General features: G+C 54.3%; 3 protein-coding genes across 6 annotated transcripts in view; 2 read left to right on the top strand and 1 right to left on the bottom strand.

Annotated features, from left to right (window-relative positions):
- Positions 1-9495, top strand: part of SYNPO (synaptopodin) — a 30498-nt gene extending 21003 nt beyond the window's left edge. For all 4 annotated transcript variants that reach the window (XM_054217027.1, XM_054217029.1, XM_054217030.1 and 1 more), the window contains exons 4-10: positions 250-3031; positions 3963-4049; positions 4405-4559; positions 4828-4872; positions 4973-5120; positions 5406-5577; positions 8898-9495. In XM_054217027.1, coding sequence (XP_054073002.1) covers positions 250-1029 — 780 coding nt within the window. In that variant the 3' untranslated portion in view covers positions 1030-3031; positions 3963-4049; positions 4405-4559; ... (2 more) ...; positions 5406-5577; positions 8898-9495. The remainder of the gene's footprint in view (positions 1-249; positions 3032-3962; positions 4050-4404; positions 4560-4827; positions 4873-4972; positions 5121-5405; positions 5578-8897) is intronic.
- MYOZ3 (myozenin 3) lies at positions 4019-9060 on the top strand. Its single transcript, XM_054217599.1, has 6 exons — positions 4019-4049; positions 4405-4559; positions 4828-4872; positions 4973-5120; positions 5406-5577; positions 8898-9060. Exons 1-6 carry the CDS (start codon positions 4019-4021, stop codon positions 9058-9060), a joined length of 714 nt encoding a protein of 237 aa, XP_054073574.1.
- Positions 9496-11638: 2143 nt separating the features above from the next.
- RBM22 (RNA binding motif protein 22) lies at positions 11639-19118 on the bottom strand. Its single transcript, XM_054217032.1, has 11 exons — positions 18967-19118; positions 18286-18339; positions 17330-17359; positions 16162-16294; positions 15775-15875; positions 15416-15588; positions 14648-14848; positions 13967-14131; positions 13454-13542; positions 12782-12913; positions 11639-12092 (listed from the first exon to the last, which is right to left on the bottom strand). Exons 1-11 carry the CDS (start codon positions 19018-19020, stop codon positions 11962-11964), a joined length of 1263 nt encoding a protein of 420 aa, XP_054073007.1. The 5' UTR covers positions 19021-19118; the 3' UTR covers positions 11639-11961.
- Between the last annotated feature and the right edge of the window lie 36 nt (positions 19119-19154).

Genomic DNA, 19154 nt, shown 5'->3' with positions numbered 1-19154 from the left:
AGGATGATTAATTGCAGGCTCAGCCCGCCCCAACCTCCTTGGCTGGCGAGGGGTTTGCAGAGGCAAAGGCATTTTGGGGGAGCCCTTGCAGGGGGTGCAATGCATGAGGACGCATCCCTGGTTCCTGCAGGGCTGAGCCAGCACGGAGCTCCCCCCGGCACCAATCCTGCCCTTGTCCCTCTGCTCTGCCCCCTTTGTCATTCCCCCCCGAGCGGTGCCGGCACTAACCCGCTCTCTGTCCCCCTCCAGGAAAGGCGGCCATCCCTCCCCGCCTCACCCACCTGGACCCCCCGGCTGGTGCGGCGCCCGGGCAGCCTGGACGGCTGGGCCAGCCCGGCCTCGGTGCCCGAGCTGGACGAGGGACCCCCCATGTCCCCTCCGTGGAGCGAGAGGTCCCTGTCGCCGCTGCGGCAGGACGCCGACCCACGGGCCAGCCGGCAGATGCAAGCGCGGCTCGCCAGGAACATCATCAACGCTGCTCGGAGAAAGAGCTCCTCTCCCAAAGCCGTGGGGCTGGAGGGCTCCCGGCCCTTCACCCCCATCCCCGCTGGCCCCCCCAGCCTGCCCCAGTCCCCCCGGCCGGTGCGGTCGGAGGGATCCAGAGCCCCGGCACCGCAGGCTGCCAGCAGCGTGCTGGGGAGCCTGGGCAGCCCCTCGCCCACCCACAAAAGCCCCCTGCGATCGCCCCGGGCAGACGGTCCCCAGTTTTGTGCCTCCCCTGGGATGTCCCGAGCCGCCTGGGCAGAGGGTCGCCGGCTGCTGCTGCCACCCGGCGCGTCCTCCTGCCCCATCCCCGGGCTGTCCCCCAGCCCCAGGAGCCCCCTGCCATCCCCCGTGGTGGGTGGGCGGTCTCCAGCCAAGCGCTGCACCTCCCGGTCCCCGACGGACTCGGACGTCTCCCTCGACTCCGAAGACTCGGGGGCCAAGAGCCCGGGCATCCACAGCTTCAACCTCTGCCCCCGGGGCTGGACCGGCAGCCTACGGTTGAAACCGGGGGGGCTGCCCTCGGGGGCCCCCTGCACCTCCTAAACGAGCCAGCCCCAGCTGGGCCACCCTCTCCGCAGCCCCGCCAGCCCGGGCGATGCCACCCGCTGACCCTCCATGGGGAACACCCCAACCCTCGGGGCTGCGGTCCCCAAAAAACGGTGTCCCCATTCCCCGGCGGAGTTGCCGTGGCCCCTCGGCGTGCCGGGGGGGTCAGGTGCCTGCTGCCTGCCCGCCATCCCATGGCCCCGCTCTATTTTTACCAGCCTAACCTTTCGGGGCAGGACTGCCTGGTCAGCAGGCAGCGCAGGCAGAGCAGGCAGCGGGGGGGGGGTGGTGGGGAGCCAGCCCCCAGCACTGTCCCCTCCCTCCGCAGCCAGCCCCAGGCCACACAGCCAAGATGGGGACGGGCTCGGTGGTCCCCTGTCCCCAGCGCTGGGGTGTCACCCCGGGGTGTCACCGCAGCTCTGCTCTGCTGGGGTGGGCAGCGCCGGGTGGGTGCCGCAGCCGGGCACCCTCTTTCATCCTGTCCCAGCCTCCAGATACGGCTGGTTTCAATTGAAACCGGATTCTGGGGAGGAAAAGTTAATTTTTTCATTCCAGCCCCCCACTTCTTCATTGCTTTTATTTTACGTTTCTCAAAGGAATTCCCCTTAATCCTTCCGCCGTGACCAAAAAGAGAACCAAAGTTATTTATTGCCACGTCAAGGGGACCGTTTACAGGTGCCCTCCTGCCCTGCCCAGGCAAAGAGGGACAGCCCCATCCTGTCCCCTGTCACTGTCCCCATCCCCAGGCTCACCCCATCCTGTCCCCACCCCTGCGGGATGGAGGGACACACGGGGACCTGTGGGGGCTGTGGTGGCCAGGGCGGGTGGGAGGAGGTGGGGGGGCCGTTGGGGGGCTGAAGGAAGCGGTACGGGTTGCAGAGGGTTTGAAGGAGGTGTCGGTGCAGGAAGCGATGCTGACAGTGTCTTGGGGACAAGCCGGTGTCCCCATGGGGAGCCCTGCAAGGGACTGGGGGGGTGGGCAGAGCCCCCCCCTGCCAAGGCAGCAGTGTCAGAGGGAGGTTTGGGGGGAGGGAAATAGGGAGAGGAGGGCGTCAGGGTGGACGCAGTCATGTGGCAGGGCCTGGGGAGAGCGGTAGGTGCCCGGGAGGGCAATGGGTCCCCAAAACACTTGTCCCCACCCAGGGGTGGGCAGGCGCCTGTTGGGGAAGCAGGAGACCCTGCGGCAGTGACCGCAGCCCCCATGCAGGGGACACAGCCCCCACCCAGGGGACACAGCCTTGGTGCCTGACACCAGCACCGAGAAAGGAGGATGCGTTTGGGCTGCCGGGGCTCTGGCATGCTCCTTGTTCAGGGAACCCCCGTCACCCCTTCCCTCTCCCCAGGACACGCTGTCAGAGCCAGCCCATCCCTGTTCCCTGGGGTCCCCCTGCCCCGCAGCCTACCCTTCCCGGGACACAGCCCCCCCCTTGCTCCACCAGCCACCACAACCCGCCTTCACCACACAGCTGTATCCCCAGCTCAGAAATAAACTGCCGTTATCCCACCCAGCCTGACCTGCCTGGCTCCAATCCGTCCCTGAGGTGGCCTGGGCACGCGTGCCACATGGCCACCTCCTGCTGCTGCTGCATGGCCACCATCCCGGTCCCCAGGGGCCAGCCCTGCTCTGTGTCGGGGTGGTGGCATCCTGGTTCCCAGGGGCCAGCCTTGCTCCGTGCTGGGGTGATGGCGTCCCCGGTCCCCGAGGGCCAGCCCTGCTCTGTGCTGGGGTGACTGTGTCCCTGGTCCCCAAGGGTCAGCCCCGCTCCGCCCCCTTTCTCAGCCAGAAATAACTGCTGTCCCGCGGCCGGACCTTGGCATCTGGGCTGGAGCCCAGCACGGGTCAGGGCGAGCGGCTGGGAGCCCGGGGGTGCCGCGGAGGGCCAGCCAGGACCACCGAGCGGCTGGTGGCCACAGCTTGGCTCCAGCCCCATCCCCAGCAGCAGCAGGAGAGCATCTTCGGTCCCCGGCGTCCGGGGCGTCCCCTGGCCAGGTCAAGGAGGTGAGGTCCAACGCTGGGCTCAGCAGCTGGGTGGGTGCTTGGGGACGTCCCAGTCTCGGTGGTGGGGATGTCCCCACCGTGGGGGTCAGGGTATGGTCTCCCCGAGGGTTTTGAGGGAAGGACGGGGCGCGGATCCCACGCTGGCCGTGCGGATGGTCGGTGTTGGACTCAGCTGGCAGGGAGCTGTGTGCCAGGCACCCGCGGCCCCGCGGGGACCCCCTGCTCTGCAGGGCTGTTAGGGGAAGCTGCACGGCACCAGCCCCAGCCCAGGGAGACCAGGTGCACCAAACAGGGCCGAGCCACCACCCTGCTCCTCGCACTTGCTGAGCCGAACGCCCCAGCAGCACCGGGGGGGTTCAGACCAGGGCTGGTCTCATCTCCAGCCACCTCCCCGCAAAGGAGCAGCCCAGACCAGCAGCCCCACAGCCCGTCTCGCCGCTGGCCGGGCTCGCCAGCTCCCCGGCAGGGTCAGGGTTGCGTCTCCTGCACCCTCGGGGCCAGCGGCTGAAAATAGCTCTGCTAAAGAGGAGGTGGCGGTGGGGTGGCAGCCAGGGCCCCCGCTCGTCCCGCAGGCTGTGGGGGCTGCTCCCAGGGGGCTCAGGATGCCAGAACACCGGCTTGCTGTGGGCAAGGACAGAGCTGGGGACATTTTTTGCCCTAAAGAAAGGCAGGGAGGAAAGATGACAAGCAGGGGCTGAGGGGTGGTGCGCTTTGGACATTTCCTTACATCTGTCGAAGGGAATGGAGAGCAGCGTGAGGATGATGCTGGCCACAGGAGGTGTTCAGGGATGATGGTGGCCAGGGGAGGTGGCTCAGGGATGATGCTGTCTGGGGGAGATGCTCAGCCAAAGCCTGGTCTCTCCCCATGGCACGCCTGGGGCTGACACGTCCCCAGGCTTGGTGTCACCCCAGGGCTGCCTCTCTCTTCCAGCCGGGCAGGATCTGTCCCCCTCCCACATAACTGCCCCGGGAGCACGGAAGCAAGTGATGACCATCATGAGACCGGGCCCTGAAGACGGTAAGGGGAGGTGCTGGGGGGTGCCACCGGTCCCAGGGCAGTGCCCGTCCTGCCGAGGGGCCAGACCTACCGCTGGTTGTGGCCACTGTCCCCGCTGCCTGGGGCTTCTCTGCCTGCTTTCTTGGTCCCCTCTTGCACTACAGCCCCGATCATGCGCAGCAATCGTGTGCCAAAGGCTGGAGGGGACCATGCACCAGGGCAGGAGAGGCTGTTTGAGCCTCTGGAGCTGAGAAAACTCCCCGACAATTCCCCCCACCAAGGAAACGCAGCTCCAGGCGCGGGGGCATGGCTGAGCTGTGACAGGGACACTGGCAGGGGCCTCAGCTGTGTCTCTGCTCTCCCCCACCCTCCCCAGCGCCCCGGCTGGACCTGGGCAAGAAGATGAGCATGCCCCAGGACCTGATGATGGAGGAGCTCTCCCTGCGGAACAACCGCGGCTCTCAGCTCTTCCAGCAGCGCCAGAAGCGGGTGCAGCGCTTTGTCTACGAGCATCCCAGCGGCTACAGGCAGGTGGGTCTGTGGCTCGTCCCTGGCTCCGGGCGGGACGGCCCTTCCCTGGCTCTTGCAGCCCTTGCAGGGAAGCAATTCCTGGCGGGGCTGGGGGTCTCTCAGCAGGGCAGCCACGCTCAGCCGCCCGCTACGCCGAGATGAAGGGAGGGGAGAGGCGGCTTGGTGGGCTGGGCGTGGAGGTGGGCAAGCATCACATCCAACATCCACCGAAGAGCAAGGGTGCCGGTCCCCTTCTGCACCCACCAACCCCTCTCCTCACCTCCCGCAGCTCCAAGAGAAAGGTGACCAGGAGGGGACAGCAAACGAGTGGACGGTGAGTAGGTGGAGGAAGCTCCGAGGTGCTTTGGACAGCTTCCCAAGTCCTGACTGGGGCAGGGGGAGGTCCCCGCACCTGCTGACTGTCCCCTCCGCAGGCAGGGGAGGATGCCGGGGGCCAGCAGAGTTATCACTCCGAGCTCCACGTGGCAGCGTCGCCCCAGGGTGGCCCCCCCGAAGTGCCCAAGAAGACGGAGAAAGTCTTGCAGATGAGCAAAGTCCTCAACCCCGATGCTCTGGCCCCAGGTAAACGCCACCTACACCCCAAAGCCGGCACCGTTGTAGTCTCAGTAATGTGGGGCTCTTCGAGCTGCTGCCTGCTGAGGGGTCCTCCCCAAACCCTCCCCCAGAATTGTTATATTTATGAATAGATAACATATTTATGCTATATACACATAATCCTGCCCCCAGCAGCAGGTCCTCCGTGGCCATGCAAAGGCAGGGCTGTTCCCAGCCTCCCCTTCCCTGCTCGGGACGTTGTCCCAGCCCAGCTGTGGCCACAGCAGCCCACGCCATCTCTCCCCCACCCAGGATACTCAGGCCCCCTCAAAGAAGTCCCCCCAGAGAAGTTCAACGCCACCGCCATCCCCAAGGGCTACCGCTCCCCGTGGCAGGCGCTCCTCGGCGACAAGGACAACGCTGTGCATGGCAAGAACCAGCCGCCCGTGAGACCCACTCCGTGGGACTTCAGGAGCTTCAACAGGTAATGCTGGCCGAGGAGCAGGCACCACCAGCCTGTCCATCCCTTGGCCAAACCTTTCAGCCTCAAGAAGCACCTACCATTCTGCCAGGGAAATCAATGGTCCGTGCCCTCTGTTACGCAGCACAGGGGAGCAGCAAGGGCTCAGGTTGCTCTGCCGCTGATCAGGAGCTCCTCCGTGGCTCCTCTGCAAAGGTCCCTGCCTCCAGCAGCTCTCCAGATCCCCTCTCAGCTCCACCACTAGCCTACGCAGGCTTTAGCAGCTTGACCTCACTGGGTAACCTCGGGAATGAAATTTGGGAGGACTAATTCTCACGCACGTGGTCCTGGAGAAGGAATCGCTGCTGTTCCCAGCCGGGCTTAGCTCTGGACTGGGTGGAGGAATGGCACAAACAGTGCCAAGTCTCTCTCCTAATTTCCTTAAGGTATCCAAGCAGCTGCTGGAAGCAGTGGGGGTGTAAGGTTAATCTTCCCACAAAGTGCTAAGAGGTCACCAGATTCCTTCCAAACATGTGCTTGAGATGGAAGTCTCAAGACAGGGGAGTTTCTGGTGGCTCAGCCTGGCAAGCTCCATGCCCTGCAGCTGCTTCCAACGGAGCATGGTTGCCGTGCCTCCTCGCACCTCCAAATGGTGCTGGGGTCGAGTTTGGGACCCAGGGGCAGAGAACACTGGGGAAAATCTCCTTTCTGGGAAGGTGCTTGGTGGGGATCCAGGAGACAGAGATCTGGTGGTAACAAAGCACCAGCAGCCCAAGGTAGAATAACGAGAACTGAACTTTCAAGATGGACATCATCCCAGGGAACCTGCAAACCAAGGTCCTGGTTCTCCTCCTCACGGAAAGCCTCTTCCGTGAGGATGAAAGTACATTAGCCTTGGTGGCCTGGCCAAAGTCACCTTCCAGTAGGCAAGCTCCCACTGGAGGTCCCTTCTGGGACACAGCACCGCTCCCTGTCAAACCATCTACCCCTGTGCTGGGCCTCCGGAGACGGCAGCTTTCCGGAGCCCACCCCGGCGTTGGATTTGAGTCATGGGGGACACGACTGCTGGGCTTTGAGCTGTGGGGAACCACAACCCCTCCACTTTCCGAAGGGCGACGATCAGCCCAGCTGCTGGTGGAGCTGAGATGACGCTGCCGCCATTCCTTCACCGCTCTCCTCTCCCCCAGCCCTGGGGCTTTGCCGTGGGGCGTAGCACAAGGCTGCAGCACGCTCAGCCCCCTCGTGTTTCCCCTCCCACACCAGTGAAAGCGTGGCAGCCCACTGGTTTGCACTGGCGTGGGGCTGAGGGAGAGAGGGAAGAAGGGACGGGGTTACCAGAAGGGACAAGGACCGTGGGGAAGCCAAGGGGCCGCCTCAGCGATTCCCTCAGGTTCTCCTTCCCAGCCACTCAGCCATCCTGAGCTTTCCGGGAGCAGTAACATCCGAGGAGGTGCCGGAGGGGGAGAACAAGGAGCTGCTGCAGACGCTTGGCTCTTTTCTGTCAACATTGAGCCATGTTCCTGCCTCGGCGTTTATTTACGGACAGGGACTGAAGCAAGGGCATGTTTCTGAATAATGCTTTACCCCGTACCATTTCTCCCCTCTCGCACGCTGCCTTTCTATTTAAAGTCTTGAACTGCTATTTAATACAGACGGATGCTAATTTAACACCAAGCCTCTCGCCACCTCCTCTAATTCTTCACTGAGGCACGAAGATTCAGAGAGCCAATCTGCTTTTCACTGGGCTTTTCATGATCTTCCAAGCTGTTGGCTTTTAAATCGACTTCTCAGTTCATCAAATACCAAACTGCGGAAAAACAAGCTTTTTTGGAACAAATCGGCTAGCGAGAAGCCAGCGGTCTTGCCTAAAGCTAGGTGAATCCCAGCACAGCTCACATGGGTCACAGGGCAAGGGCAAGCTCACCGTCTCAACAGCAGCTGCGTTAAAGCAGATATCGATTTATTCCCAACTTTAAAGGTTCAGGCTGTGATGCAAAGCCCTTCGGCCACCTTGCTAAGGTGCGCTGCCTTAGGAGAGAGTGAAACCCGAGCTTTGAAAAGGACCGTCTTTTCCCAGAAGGGAGAAAGTTTCTGGAACAAACCCCCCTCATTTACATTTCCCCCCCTTTATTTCTCCTCTGTTGCAAAACGGTGCCATGTGTTACTCATGTTCGCGCAGCGCTTCCCAAAGCAAACATTCCCAGCTATGCCTCATTGATAGCTCAGCCTCCATGGGCTGCTCCAAAACCAACATTCTTGGCTCTTCGGGGGCTGGCACTCTCTTCCCCGGTCCATTTCCACATTTCTCCAGGAAGGGATGACAGCTCTTGCCCCCGCAGTGCTCCTCCTGTTAGTCATAGCTCAAGAGAAGCTGTCCCAAAAGGCAGGCTGGAGCCAGGGCCAGGAGAAAGACGTTTGCCTGCACATGTGCTAGAGCGATCAGGAGGCAGCACCGTCAGCCTCAACCCTCTGCAGAACACATTCACTGTGGCCGAGTCACTTTCTAAAGACCAGGGGGTTTGTCACCGTCACCTGCTCTCTTAACCTAACCCCTTTCACGCGCCGAACGCCTCTGCTGCTGTTGGCAGAGCCCACCGAAAGAGACTACGGCAAAGGTAGGAACGGGCTTCCTCCCTCCCCTGCACAGCCACTGGCACTCAAACACCAAACCCCGCTCCCCGGGCCTGCCAAAGCTTGGGTTGAAGTTGGCTGTGTGATTCCGTTCAGGAGAAGCACCTCGCGGGGCTTGCAGAGGCTCCAACAGCATCCCGGGGAGGAAGAGGAGGGTTGTCATTTGCTACAGGCATTGCTAGGCTGCTGCTGGGCTCAGTTAGTAAATCCAGACCTGCTTTTTCACAGAATGGTGGGACTTGGAAGGGACCTCTGGAGATCACCCAGTCCAGCCCCCTGCCAGAGCAGGGTCACCCAGAGCAGGTGGCACAGGAACGCGTCCAGGCGGGTTTGGGATGTCTCCAGAGTCGGAGACTCCACCACCTCTCTGGGCAGCCTGTGCCAGGGCTCTGCCACCCTCAAAGGAAAGAAGCTCCTCCTCGTGTTTAGGTGGAACTTCCTATGCTCAAGTTTGTGCCCGTTACCTCTTGTCCTGTCCCCGGGCACCACTGAAAAGAGCCTGGCCCCATGCTCCTGACACCCGCCCTTCAAGTATTTATAAGCATGGATAAGATCCCCCCTCAGTCTTCTCTTCTCCAGACTTTTTAGACCCAAGTCCTTCAGTCTTTCTTCATAAGAGAGGTGTTCCAGTCCCCTAATCCTCTTCGTAGCCCTTTACAACATGCCCACTCTCTCCTCCCACCGTGCTAAATCTGCTGCTTCTCCCACCGCAGGACTCCCGCCCCCTTCGACAGAGCACTGGTCAGCGACCTGTTCTCGGCGCCTACCACCGAGCTGGACAACCTGAGCGCTCTGGAGGTGATCTCCTACAGACCCAACTTCAACAGAACGCCGCAAGGCTGGGTGCGGATTCTGCCGGAGAGCGATGAGCTGTAGGCGGCCGCGCGCTCCCTTCCCCATCGCCACGGATGCTTTTCTCGCCAGACTCAAACATACTTCGCACGGTAGGGGAGAGTGTTCTTTGCGAAAGCTAAGCTAGTGGTCGCGGGTTGTCATCCTCTCCAGCGGGATTTGAACAAGCTCAAGTCTGGGACCATTTGGAATTCCCCTCATACCAGCCATTGTCACAAGGGTGTTTAGTGCTAAGCTAACCAGCCAAGTCCTCCTCGTTAATCCAAGCAGATCACCGTGAACTCCCGGACAAAGCATGCCGTACAGCCTGTCCTCGTGGAAAATGGCAGGACTCACCAAGCTGTCTCGCTGCTTCTTCACCGGCACGCAAGACCTGCTCCGACAGCTGGCGCCTTTGGAGAGAAATTCCACCTTCAGGACAACTCTACATCTGTCATTCCGGTCAGGACAGTGAGAGGAGGTGATAATTGAAGAGCAGCAGCAAAACAAGTCACCAGAGGGACTGGCGCGTTAAAAGCACTGACCTTGGGCCTGGCTGGACAACAGAAACAAGTGAGGAGCTGGAAATCTGCCTGTTCACCAACACAGCACAACCGGGATAGATGGGAGAGGAACACTGGGAATTGGAAACTTGTGCCCCGTTTTCCACAAGCTACTGGCTAGCACTTGGCAGCTGTTATTTTCCCCTTCCTACTGCTATTTGCATGCCTTGCTTAAACACCTAAGCCCTTTGATGGACTTACGCCAGATGCGCTTCATACAGTTGGTCGATAAGGATCAGGCCCTGCCTGGACCCTCCGCACTGCAGAATTGTGCCCGTCTGAGGATCCTGATGGGGTATTCCGGCAACTTCAGCATCAGCGGGAAGGAAAAGCGGCGCAGCCGTGACTCCGGAGCAAGCGCAGGCTTCCCCCTGAATGCAAAAATCAGCAGCGAGGATTCAGCTACACGAAGGTTTTCAGCAGTGACACACAGCGGGACACGCCGCTAACAACAGGCTATCGGACAGTTGTCAGAACATCTGGAAAACCCCGCTAACCGCTGACAAAAACTCTAACTTAACACCAGCTTTCTACAATTGCTTTTGTCAGGTTCTTAACGTTACCCTTACTTCATCTTGCAAAAGCAGGCGCATCAGGATAAAAGTTTCTTTTTCCACCGCCGCGGTTGAATCGGGCAAGTAAATTTTGTGGTTAAAATGCAGTTAACAGCTGCCTCGCTTGTGAAGTGTATTTGTAACGCCGTGCAGACTGATGCGCAGAGGAAATCCCACACAGGGATGCTGCTGCCGCAACACCCCATTCAGGCAGGAAACTTCCATTGCTCTGTTCTTCCCCCAGAAGCAGGAGGGGACAAGCAAATGGAAAGAGAAAAGGTCTGTTCCTTAAACGTTAAGAATTTACGATGATTCCAAACCCTTCTCCCTCCTCTTTGTCCATCAGTTGAAGAACCCGTGTACCCCAGGGACCTGGCTAGACATAATAAATAAATTGCGATAATGTAAAGCCTGCTGGCATTCGAGATCTGTCTGCTCAGCGCTCACGGCCCTGCCTGCAGAGATGCGGGGCCAGAGCCGTGGCACACGCTGCAGCCCTCCCACGTCCCCAGCAGCCCTCTGCCCGTCCTCCAACACCGCCCTGGGGCAGCTTGGACCTGACAAACTCACCACCTGCGCCCAAATCATACAGGACACCACTCGGAACTAAGAGTGGACCCGCTGTCACTGCCAGCTCCGCACCTCGGCTTTGGCAGCAGCCAAATAAAAATCGAAGTTCTCGGCCACTCTGCTCCAGGAAGCAGGCTCTAAGCAAAGTGTTGAAAATTTCAAATATTTTAATGTGTTTTTTTGAAAAACAAGCAAATGAGGCTTCAGAGCAAGTCCCGTCATGTTTTGCTTTACAGAAAGATGTCCACAGATCCATTGCGTGAAAGCAGCTGACGCACAGATAAAACTTAAAATCCTCCAGCCCCACGTACACACGTTACACAGCGCAGGCTCCGTGCAGGACACGGGTGCTCCTGGGCAACCACTAGAGCTGGAGCACAGAAAGAGAAGTTTCACCTCTTACCAAAGCAGGACAAAGCGGGATCCATCTCCCAGCTTAAGAGGAGACTGTATCCACAGGCCACGAAAGCCCCAGTCATGCTCCAAATATACCCCGGAGAAGCTTGCAGCCGCGCCGCGTCCCCCCGCTGCAGCTGTCAGCAACACAAGCCCAGCCTCGGGGGGCCACCGGGGGGCTGTCACCGGGCTAAAACAGGCAACTGCTAAACTGTCACCCCACATCACGCTGCACTACCCACGGTCTGCTTGCAAGAACTAACACTTCTCCTGCTCAGGACATGCAGGATCAGAGGTGAAGCATCAAAAAGGTTTTGTTGTTTTTTTTAAGCGAGATGTCAGGAAAAAGGAAGGAGGAAAATTCTGTAACAATAGGAAGGCAAAGCCATGGGTTTGGCACATCTGATAAGCTTGTTTTTCAGCTTGGTTTAATACCTCATTAGAATAATAAGTCATTACCCGTCAGACAGAAGAGTCTCTGATTACATTAAAATAGTCCATAGCGTTCAGATTGAGGATATCAAATGGGCTTGAAAAGGGTTTGGTTTTGTTTTTCCAGAAGTTTATTTCAAAAGTGTGCAAACGGGATACACGGCTAGCACTGGAATTCCGGTACACCTGATCCAGAGACCCCCGACGGCCCTTCTGTCTGCCCCCCCCGCCCCTCCCACCCCTCAACACTACATGAAAGATCTGGGATGTATCAACGATCCGATCAGCTAGCGGAGACACGGAGCTCAGCCTGCCCAGTGTCTGCAAGCAGGGAAATAAGGCTTCTCTAGCTCACCCACAGCTCAACATACGGCGCTACCATGGTAACTAGAAAATAACTTTTAATTAAACGATGAGGGTGGCACAACGTGCTAGGGGCTGCTGTGCTTTCCCGCGTGGGCACCCATCCTCTGGGGATCTTGAGACGGGTAGTGAATGGGGCCCGGGGCTCTCATGAAGGGAGGCGGGGGCCCCATGGCGTGGAACATGTGTGGTCCGAAACCTGCAGAAACAAAGTTGGCAGCTTCAGGCAAAGCAACAGAACAGGCAATGCAGATGCACTACTGCTTGAAACTACTGGCGGAAAACAGCTGGCTCACAGCTGTGCCTTAGAAAGGTGACCATCTCCCACGACTCCTCAAAACCCCAAACTCCTTCCCCTCTTTCCAGCACAAGCAGGCGCAATCCTTACCCAACACACATCCTTACTCACAGATAACAGCCAGTGGGGGGACTGGGCAGGCGTCTGTAACGCCAATGCAAGTGGTTTCTACTCAAATGTGGAGCAAAGCAAATGCATCCACAAGATACTGACATCCCATAAAAAAAAGGGTTTCTGGACAGATACATACACAGAGCCAAACACAGGCTGGCATCGAACCAGGTGCAGAATTACCCTTTGAAGTTCAGGCCGATGTGGCATTTACCCAGCCAGCAAAAGCACTGAGTAGGTCTCAGTACCAGTAACAGGGATCTCTGACGTGCCTGAGAATTTGCAAGTGAATAAACACATACCACAACAGGCAGCTCGGTTTAATTAAACTGTGCTGACAGCTCATTTTAGATCATCGGTTTACACTGTATGATGGGGGATGAGGAAAATCAACTCAGGGCACGGTGCAGCCGAGCAAGGGGGACTAGATCCTCTAACACCAAGTTAGACACCCCCCCTTGAAGGGGAAACATGAGTACCTGGAGGCGGTGGCGGAGCAATGCCAGGAGGAGGTGGCAAGGCAATGTTAACCACGGCTGGAGGGCCACTTGGAGGTAGGTTGAAGTAATTTGCAGAAGCCTCCTCTTCTGCAGCTGGAGGAGGGGGGAGAGCTGCAGAAAAAGTATACAGTGGTTATGGAAAATCTCTCAGTCATGATACGCAGAGGTATCTGCCTTCAGAGAGGAGGCACGATCAGCTCTTCCACAAGAGCAAACTGCTGCTACTCTTGTACGTACAAACCGGAGAGAGAAGCAGGACTGCACTGAAACTCCGGAACAGTCACCATTTTTCTTCACCCGAAACCAGCTTTGTTTTTTCCATCATACAACACTCAGTGGATTAGAAAAACATTAACCAAGCCTTGAAAAGCGTGGGTTGCCAGTATCTCAGACCTAAGTAACTTAATTCAGCATTAACTTTTCACTCATCACATAAAGGACTCTCTTTTCATCAAGAATTTGCTTCTAGACAAAGCTCACCTCCCATCCTAGTTGGATCCGCCACAAACCTACTGTGTAGCTGCCCACTCTGGGCTCACCAGTGCCTCTGCCGTCCTGATCTCTGTTACTGCTCTCAGAGGTTTAACACCAGCCTCTCCCACGGAAGCAGGTCAGCATTAAGTGTTTCAGAGATTAAAACAAGTCCCTCACCTCCAGGAAGTCCTGGAACTGGCTCCAGCTTTATCCCAGATTCTGTAGTACCTTCCTTGTCCTTTTCTTTTCCTCTTGCTGCCTGGGACCTAAAAATCAGACAAACATTTTAGGACAAGGATGAGAAAAGGCAGGATAAGCAGATATATTCACACCACAAAAGTTTCAGATTATCTACTCCAGATCCATTGCTTCAGGCCAAAGATGAAAAATGCACAGAATATCAGAGACAGCCTGGTACAAAGCATGCAAACAGTGTTTATGATAGCTAGAATAAACGCAAACCTACAGAAACTCATCCATAACACTCAACCAGGAAACCCCTTACACAATTTGTGCAATCTCCAACCCAAATCCCACTGCTGAAAGAAAAACAAACCGTAACAGGAGCCCAAATATTTATCAAGTCAGCATCTACTCCAACTTAACATCCAGTCCTGCTCATCAAGACTGCATAAATTGAACGAAGAACCTTGCGGCAGCATCCCCAAGGCTTCCTCACCCCGCACTCACCTTCCCCATTTGACATTGAGCCTGCGACCATTGACAATGAGTTTGTTGAAGGATTTCTCAGCAGCCACTTCCGCAGCTTGCCGGGTGGCAAACTGGATGAAAGCACACTGTTGCCTCTGCACTACAGTTATTGTCCGAATCTCCCCGAACTGGTAGAAGTGATTTCTGTGTGGGGGAAAAAAAAAATCATTACGAAACCTGACTCTTCCTAGCCGCAGGGTACAAAGCAGAGTAGGATCTCATCATGTGCTGAAACAGATATGCTCAGATCCTTTCTCTTCTCCGTCACCAGTTCAGACTAACCATTAGAAATCAAGTCTCTTGCCCCGCTGTGCAATTATGGAGCAATAAAAACTCCATAACAGCTTTTCTCAGCAGCTAGCTAGAGAGAGGTGACGGGACTTCCCTGTAAAAAGTGAAACACAGTATCCTCAACAGCTCAGAAGGATGACTCATCCCTAAAGAGAGAAATTTTAATCAAAGCATTTGAAATGTGCCTGTTTATCTGTTCTCCAACAAGCTGGCACTCCTCTGCACTTGCCCACCAACCGGTTCCCTATTAAGGAAAACTAAAAGCCAGACTCGTTTTTTTCCTTGCAAGAGAGATTTCTGCACTTCGAGATGAGCAGTAATCAAAGCACCAAATAAAAAGGCAACGGCAATACAAATTCAGCAACGCACCTGAGATCTGATTCAGTGATAGTATCTCCAAGCCCTCCAACATACAGTGTAGTAATAGTCTTGTCGTCGGGGGGGTCTAGACGAGGCATGGTTGACGCTCGCTTCAGAAGTTTATCAGCCACAGGATCGTTAATTCCATAGTAACGATCTTTGATGTTCTGATCAGCCAGCGGATCATCTGGATCTGTAGGTTTCTCGTGTCTAAGGTTCAGCAAACAAAGCATTTTATAACACCAGTCACAGCTGCATCAGATTAAAATGACTACTAACTGCTGCCTTCCCTTCTAAAGGCCTCTGGTTGCTTGTATGCTTAACCCTGTTCATATAAACACGCCAAAAAAAAGCCCAGAGAAGTTAAATTGCAGCCAGGACTGCCTCAAGTTCTGAATGAATGGCACTTCTGACAGCTCAGCATTCAGCGCTACAAAACACAAGAGCTGGATTTCAAAAGGCCTCTTGTTCAAATACAAAGATCTCTGATTGAGGGGACTGACGCCACGAAGGGAAAAAATGAACTATGCCAGAGAAGAGCTGCAGTCACTGCTTCAGCAAAACACTACAAGACCACGCAGCTAATTCCTCACAAACGAACTCGCCACAACAAAGATTCGTTCACTGTCGCTGCGTGACAACTGATTGCAAGTTTCGCATTGACCCCAGTCACAGCGTTGTGTCTCCTGCCCACTGCAGCATTTCCTGTTCTTTGAACCCCAAGGGAGCTGTATCTGACTGTAGTGAACAGATTAACTGTTTAAGCTGTGTCTGTACCTGTAGGGACACTCTTCTCCTCTCTTGCATTCTCCTTTCACCCAGAAGGAACAGATGTGAGGACGGTTGCGTTTATAGTAAGGAGTGGTCCGAGCCAGCTTCAGCAGCATGTCACTGGTGGAAGTAGCTTTTCCCAGTGCACCAACTGGTCTGGTGCCATCAGAATTGGATATCTGAACAGCAGTTAGAAGGAAATGACAAGATTTTTATCATAATTGAAAACTAACGCACAGATTCAGAGCAAGCAAAGGATTTTAAGATGAGCCAAGTAATTCCTTTTCATAAAAGTGAATTTGGCCCCTTTCCTCCCCTATACACATGCACACACGCAGAGCGTGATTGTAACTACACTTTCTTACCTCTCGTTCCATGTTCTGAGTGTAGTACTCTTTATTGACATCAGACTTCGGCATTTCATCCTTAAGGGAGAGTCCTGCATCCCGAACTTGAATAGGCAAACCTAGAATGAAACAAAAAAAAGAAAATGTAACAAATCTGCATGAAGCACGAGTTGAAAGAGCAGAAATAGTTACTGCAACCTGCATTAGCCAGAGATAACTCATCTACTGCTCAGGTATAACACGCGGCCCCTGAACCCCTGAAGAGACGTGATCATCAAGACTTGTTCCATCGTCCAGAGACAACCGCACCAATTACATGCACACATCTAAAGACATTTCAACACCTTCTATTTCAGGGGCATGTCGACCAGCTTTTCCTCTTAGTTTACATTTTTTGGTACGCACCATATTCCAGGTCAAGCAGGCAGGTCTGACAGACGTTCTTCAGCTTGCTGCATGTCTGACATACTTCTGTTTTCTTGAAACGCATACGAACACCAGGGCACCAGCGAAATACTGTGAAAGGCCTGGCACAAATCTGAAAGACAGAAGGTTGACACTTGGATCGCTATCGCACAGTAGTGAAGTTACCATTCTGGTTCTTGCACAGAAACTTAAAATCCAAACACACCTAATGTCTTTAAATCATAAACACAACTTCTTCATCTTAGGGCTAACGTTCAGACCTCAAGAAATATTGGTGCCTTACTTTGACAGGAGAAAGTTTTAGGAAATGTTTTTTCCTTGGGTTTTTTTTTTTTTTGATTTAGTACAATAACTCGAATGCTGAAAGCAGACCTACTCAAAGGAAAAACAAATTCTCCATCATTCCAGGAGATGTCAGTATAGAGCTATTAAATTACCAATTATTTCTAAATCTGTCACCAGCGTAGCAGCAAGCCCAGTGAGAGGTTATGAGACTTTTGGCCCAGAAGAAAACTACTGGCCTCTATCTTACCCGGTGGAACAATGCATCTGCTTCTGCTGCATGTACGGTTTGAGGAAGGGAAGCAAGATTTCAGCACATACCTTCTCCCTACCACAGATGACAATTGATAAAAGGGGCAAAAAACCTCTTGAATTTCTCTCAGTCAAGACAACACTAAATATTTCTTGCTTAGAAATAAACATGGCTTACTTCTTAGAAAGCTACCACAAATCATCACCCAGCCATGAGTAACATACAGTGAAAACTAAACTCTCATTATTTATACACCACTTACGAGTAAAAGTAAACTTGCAAGAGAAAATATGAGATCATTTAAAATGATGAAATACCTTCAAATATAGTACAACAATATTAATAAAACCTAATCCTGACAAACATGACCAAATCCTAAGCTCGTCTGAACAGTCTTCAATAATTTTACTACTTTAAGACTAACTGGCTGTGTCTAATAAAGCGCACAGTAGACTGACCTAAAAATGTATGTGGTTACATAAACAATTTAAGTTGTTAACCCAGATAATCAATTTTCTGAAGCTGACAGACATTTTTTTTTAACATTGAAATTTAATATTCCTAGACATGTGCCAATTCAGATGTTTGTTCTTGAAAAGAAAACAAACATACCTTGCATTCTTTCCCATATTTTTCTTTGGTCTGAAAAATAATAAAAAACAACAAAAGAAAATATAAAATACCATTAATTCAACATAAAACATGAAAGACATAATTGACGTTACAGAACAGTGGTTTTTTCCTAATTATGCTGCATTTAGACTCACCCACCCCCATGTTTTGGGCTTAAACCTTGGCAGGTCAACAGGACAAAACCAAAAAAAAGTCCTGAAAAACTCTCAATCCATTTTCATTTTAGAAACGTTCATTAAAAGACAGTATGATAAAACTCCACCTCATGTACTGATGAAAGGCAAGAATGAAATAGAATATTAATAGCTATTTTAAAGCAAAGATGATGTAACATGAAGTCAGTCATGGAAATGAGCAGGTTTTGAAACACCACCTATACCAGCAGTACGGTTATGTTTCACAAAAGTATCATGATCTCCCTCAGCAAAGTTGGTGGAATGGAAATGTGAAGGAAAGATAATGTAAATGTAGGTCATACTCAACTGGACTGAGCACAGAGAAAAGTAATGTAAGGAAACTGACTCATATTGCACAGAGGAAACCAAGGTAAACAAGCAAGAATTGAAATAACCATCAGACAGACTTCATAAGACAGTTTTAACTTATTTAAATATTTCATCAGCTCATTGTTCTCTACATCCCACAATTTACCAGTACCAAAGCTCTCTTTTCTAGTATCTCCTACACTCTCGACATTAGACTATATCATCTTGTTCTCCTTTTTGACTGATTTATTCTTAAATCGCATACCTAATGATATGACATCACATACCAACAATGGCCGGAACCAAATTCTGTTGTGCAGAACCAACTAATTAGGGGTACAAGTGCATCTCAGCATCTCCTCCTGCAGGCAGGCTTATTTTAGTCCCTGAAACTCAGCAGTTCTAGGGCCAACACAGAGGAAAGGACTGTATGGTCAAACGGGCACATACCATTCGAATATATGGGTTTTCTCCAAGACACGTCTGGCACAGAATAGGGAAATCCTGAACCAAGCAAGAAAAAAGAAAATCAGGAATTTGCATCAAATTCTATCATCAAAATGGCATTCAAATCAGTTCCTGTAGTAATGCAACCCAGCTAAACTAATCAGACTCAAAAATGCAAAAAGAGTCACTCAAAAACAGTCATTAGGATTGCTACGAGCACGATGCAAGGCCTGTATTATGAAAACACCACGACCTGCTGGCTATTCTAGTTTGAAGTAAAACTTAAACAAAATTATTGAGATCTTCGCTATTCAGGGACCCGACTGCGGCAGATGACACACACACATCCCCCATCACCCTTCAGCATCTATTGTTCGCACTGCGCCCACCCAGGAGAGGCCTCAGCTCCACGGACCGCGGCCGCGGGCTCACGGCGGGCCCCGCTCAGCCCCACAGCTGCCGTGAGACCCCCCCCCTCCCCGTCAGCCACCAGACACCCCACACCCGCCGCGGGGGGGCCGCCCAGGGCAGCCCATTCCCTTTTCCAGCCTGCACTGCCCGTAGGGAGGGTCTGGGGAACGGCGGCAGCGCCTTCCCGGAAGGGGGGACGGCGGGGAGGTCCCGGCCCAGCCTCAAGGGCCTCCCCCTACACCACACACCCTCTCTGCCGCCCCCGGGGCTCACCGCGTCTTCCCAGTTCTGCCGGTTGTAGGTGTTGGAACCCAGCGACGTCGACATGGCGGCGGGCGCCCCTCCGCTCCCCTCAGCCGCCGGAAGCCGCCGCGCCGCTCCGCCTCCTTCCCGGCAGGCGGCAGCGCCCGGAAGTGACGCTGCTTCCGCCAGCGAGGACGAGAGACGCGCGGTCACGGAGA

This window comes from Rissa tridactyla, chromosome 11 (assembly GCF_028500815.1).
Source record: "Rissa tridactyla isolate bRisTri1 chromosome 11, bRisTri1.patW.cur.20221130, whole genome shotgun sequence".
Classification (NCBI taxonomy): Eukaryota; Metazoa; Chordata; class Aves; order Charadriiformes; family Laridae; genus Rissa; species Rissa tridactyla.
This window is presented reverse-complemented; position numbering and strand designations above follow the sequence as displayed.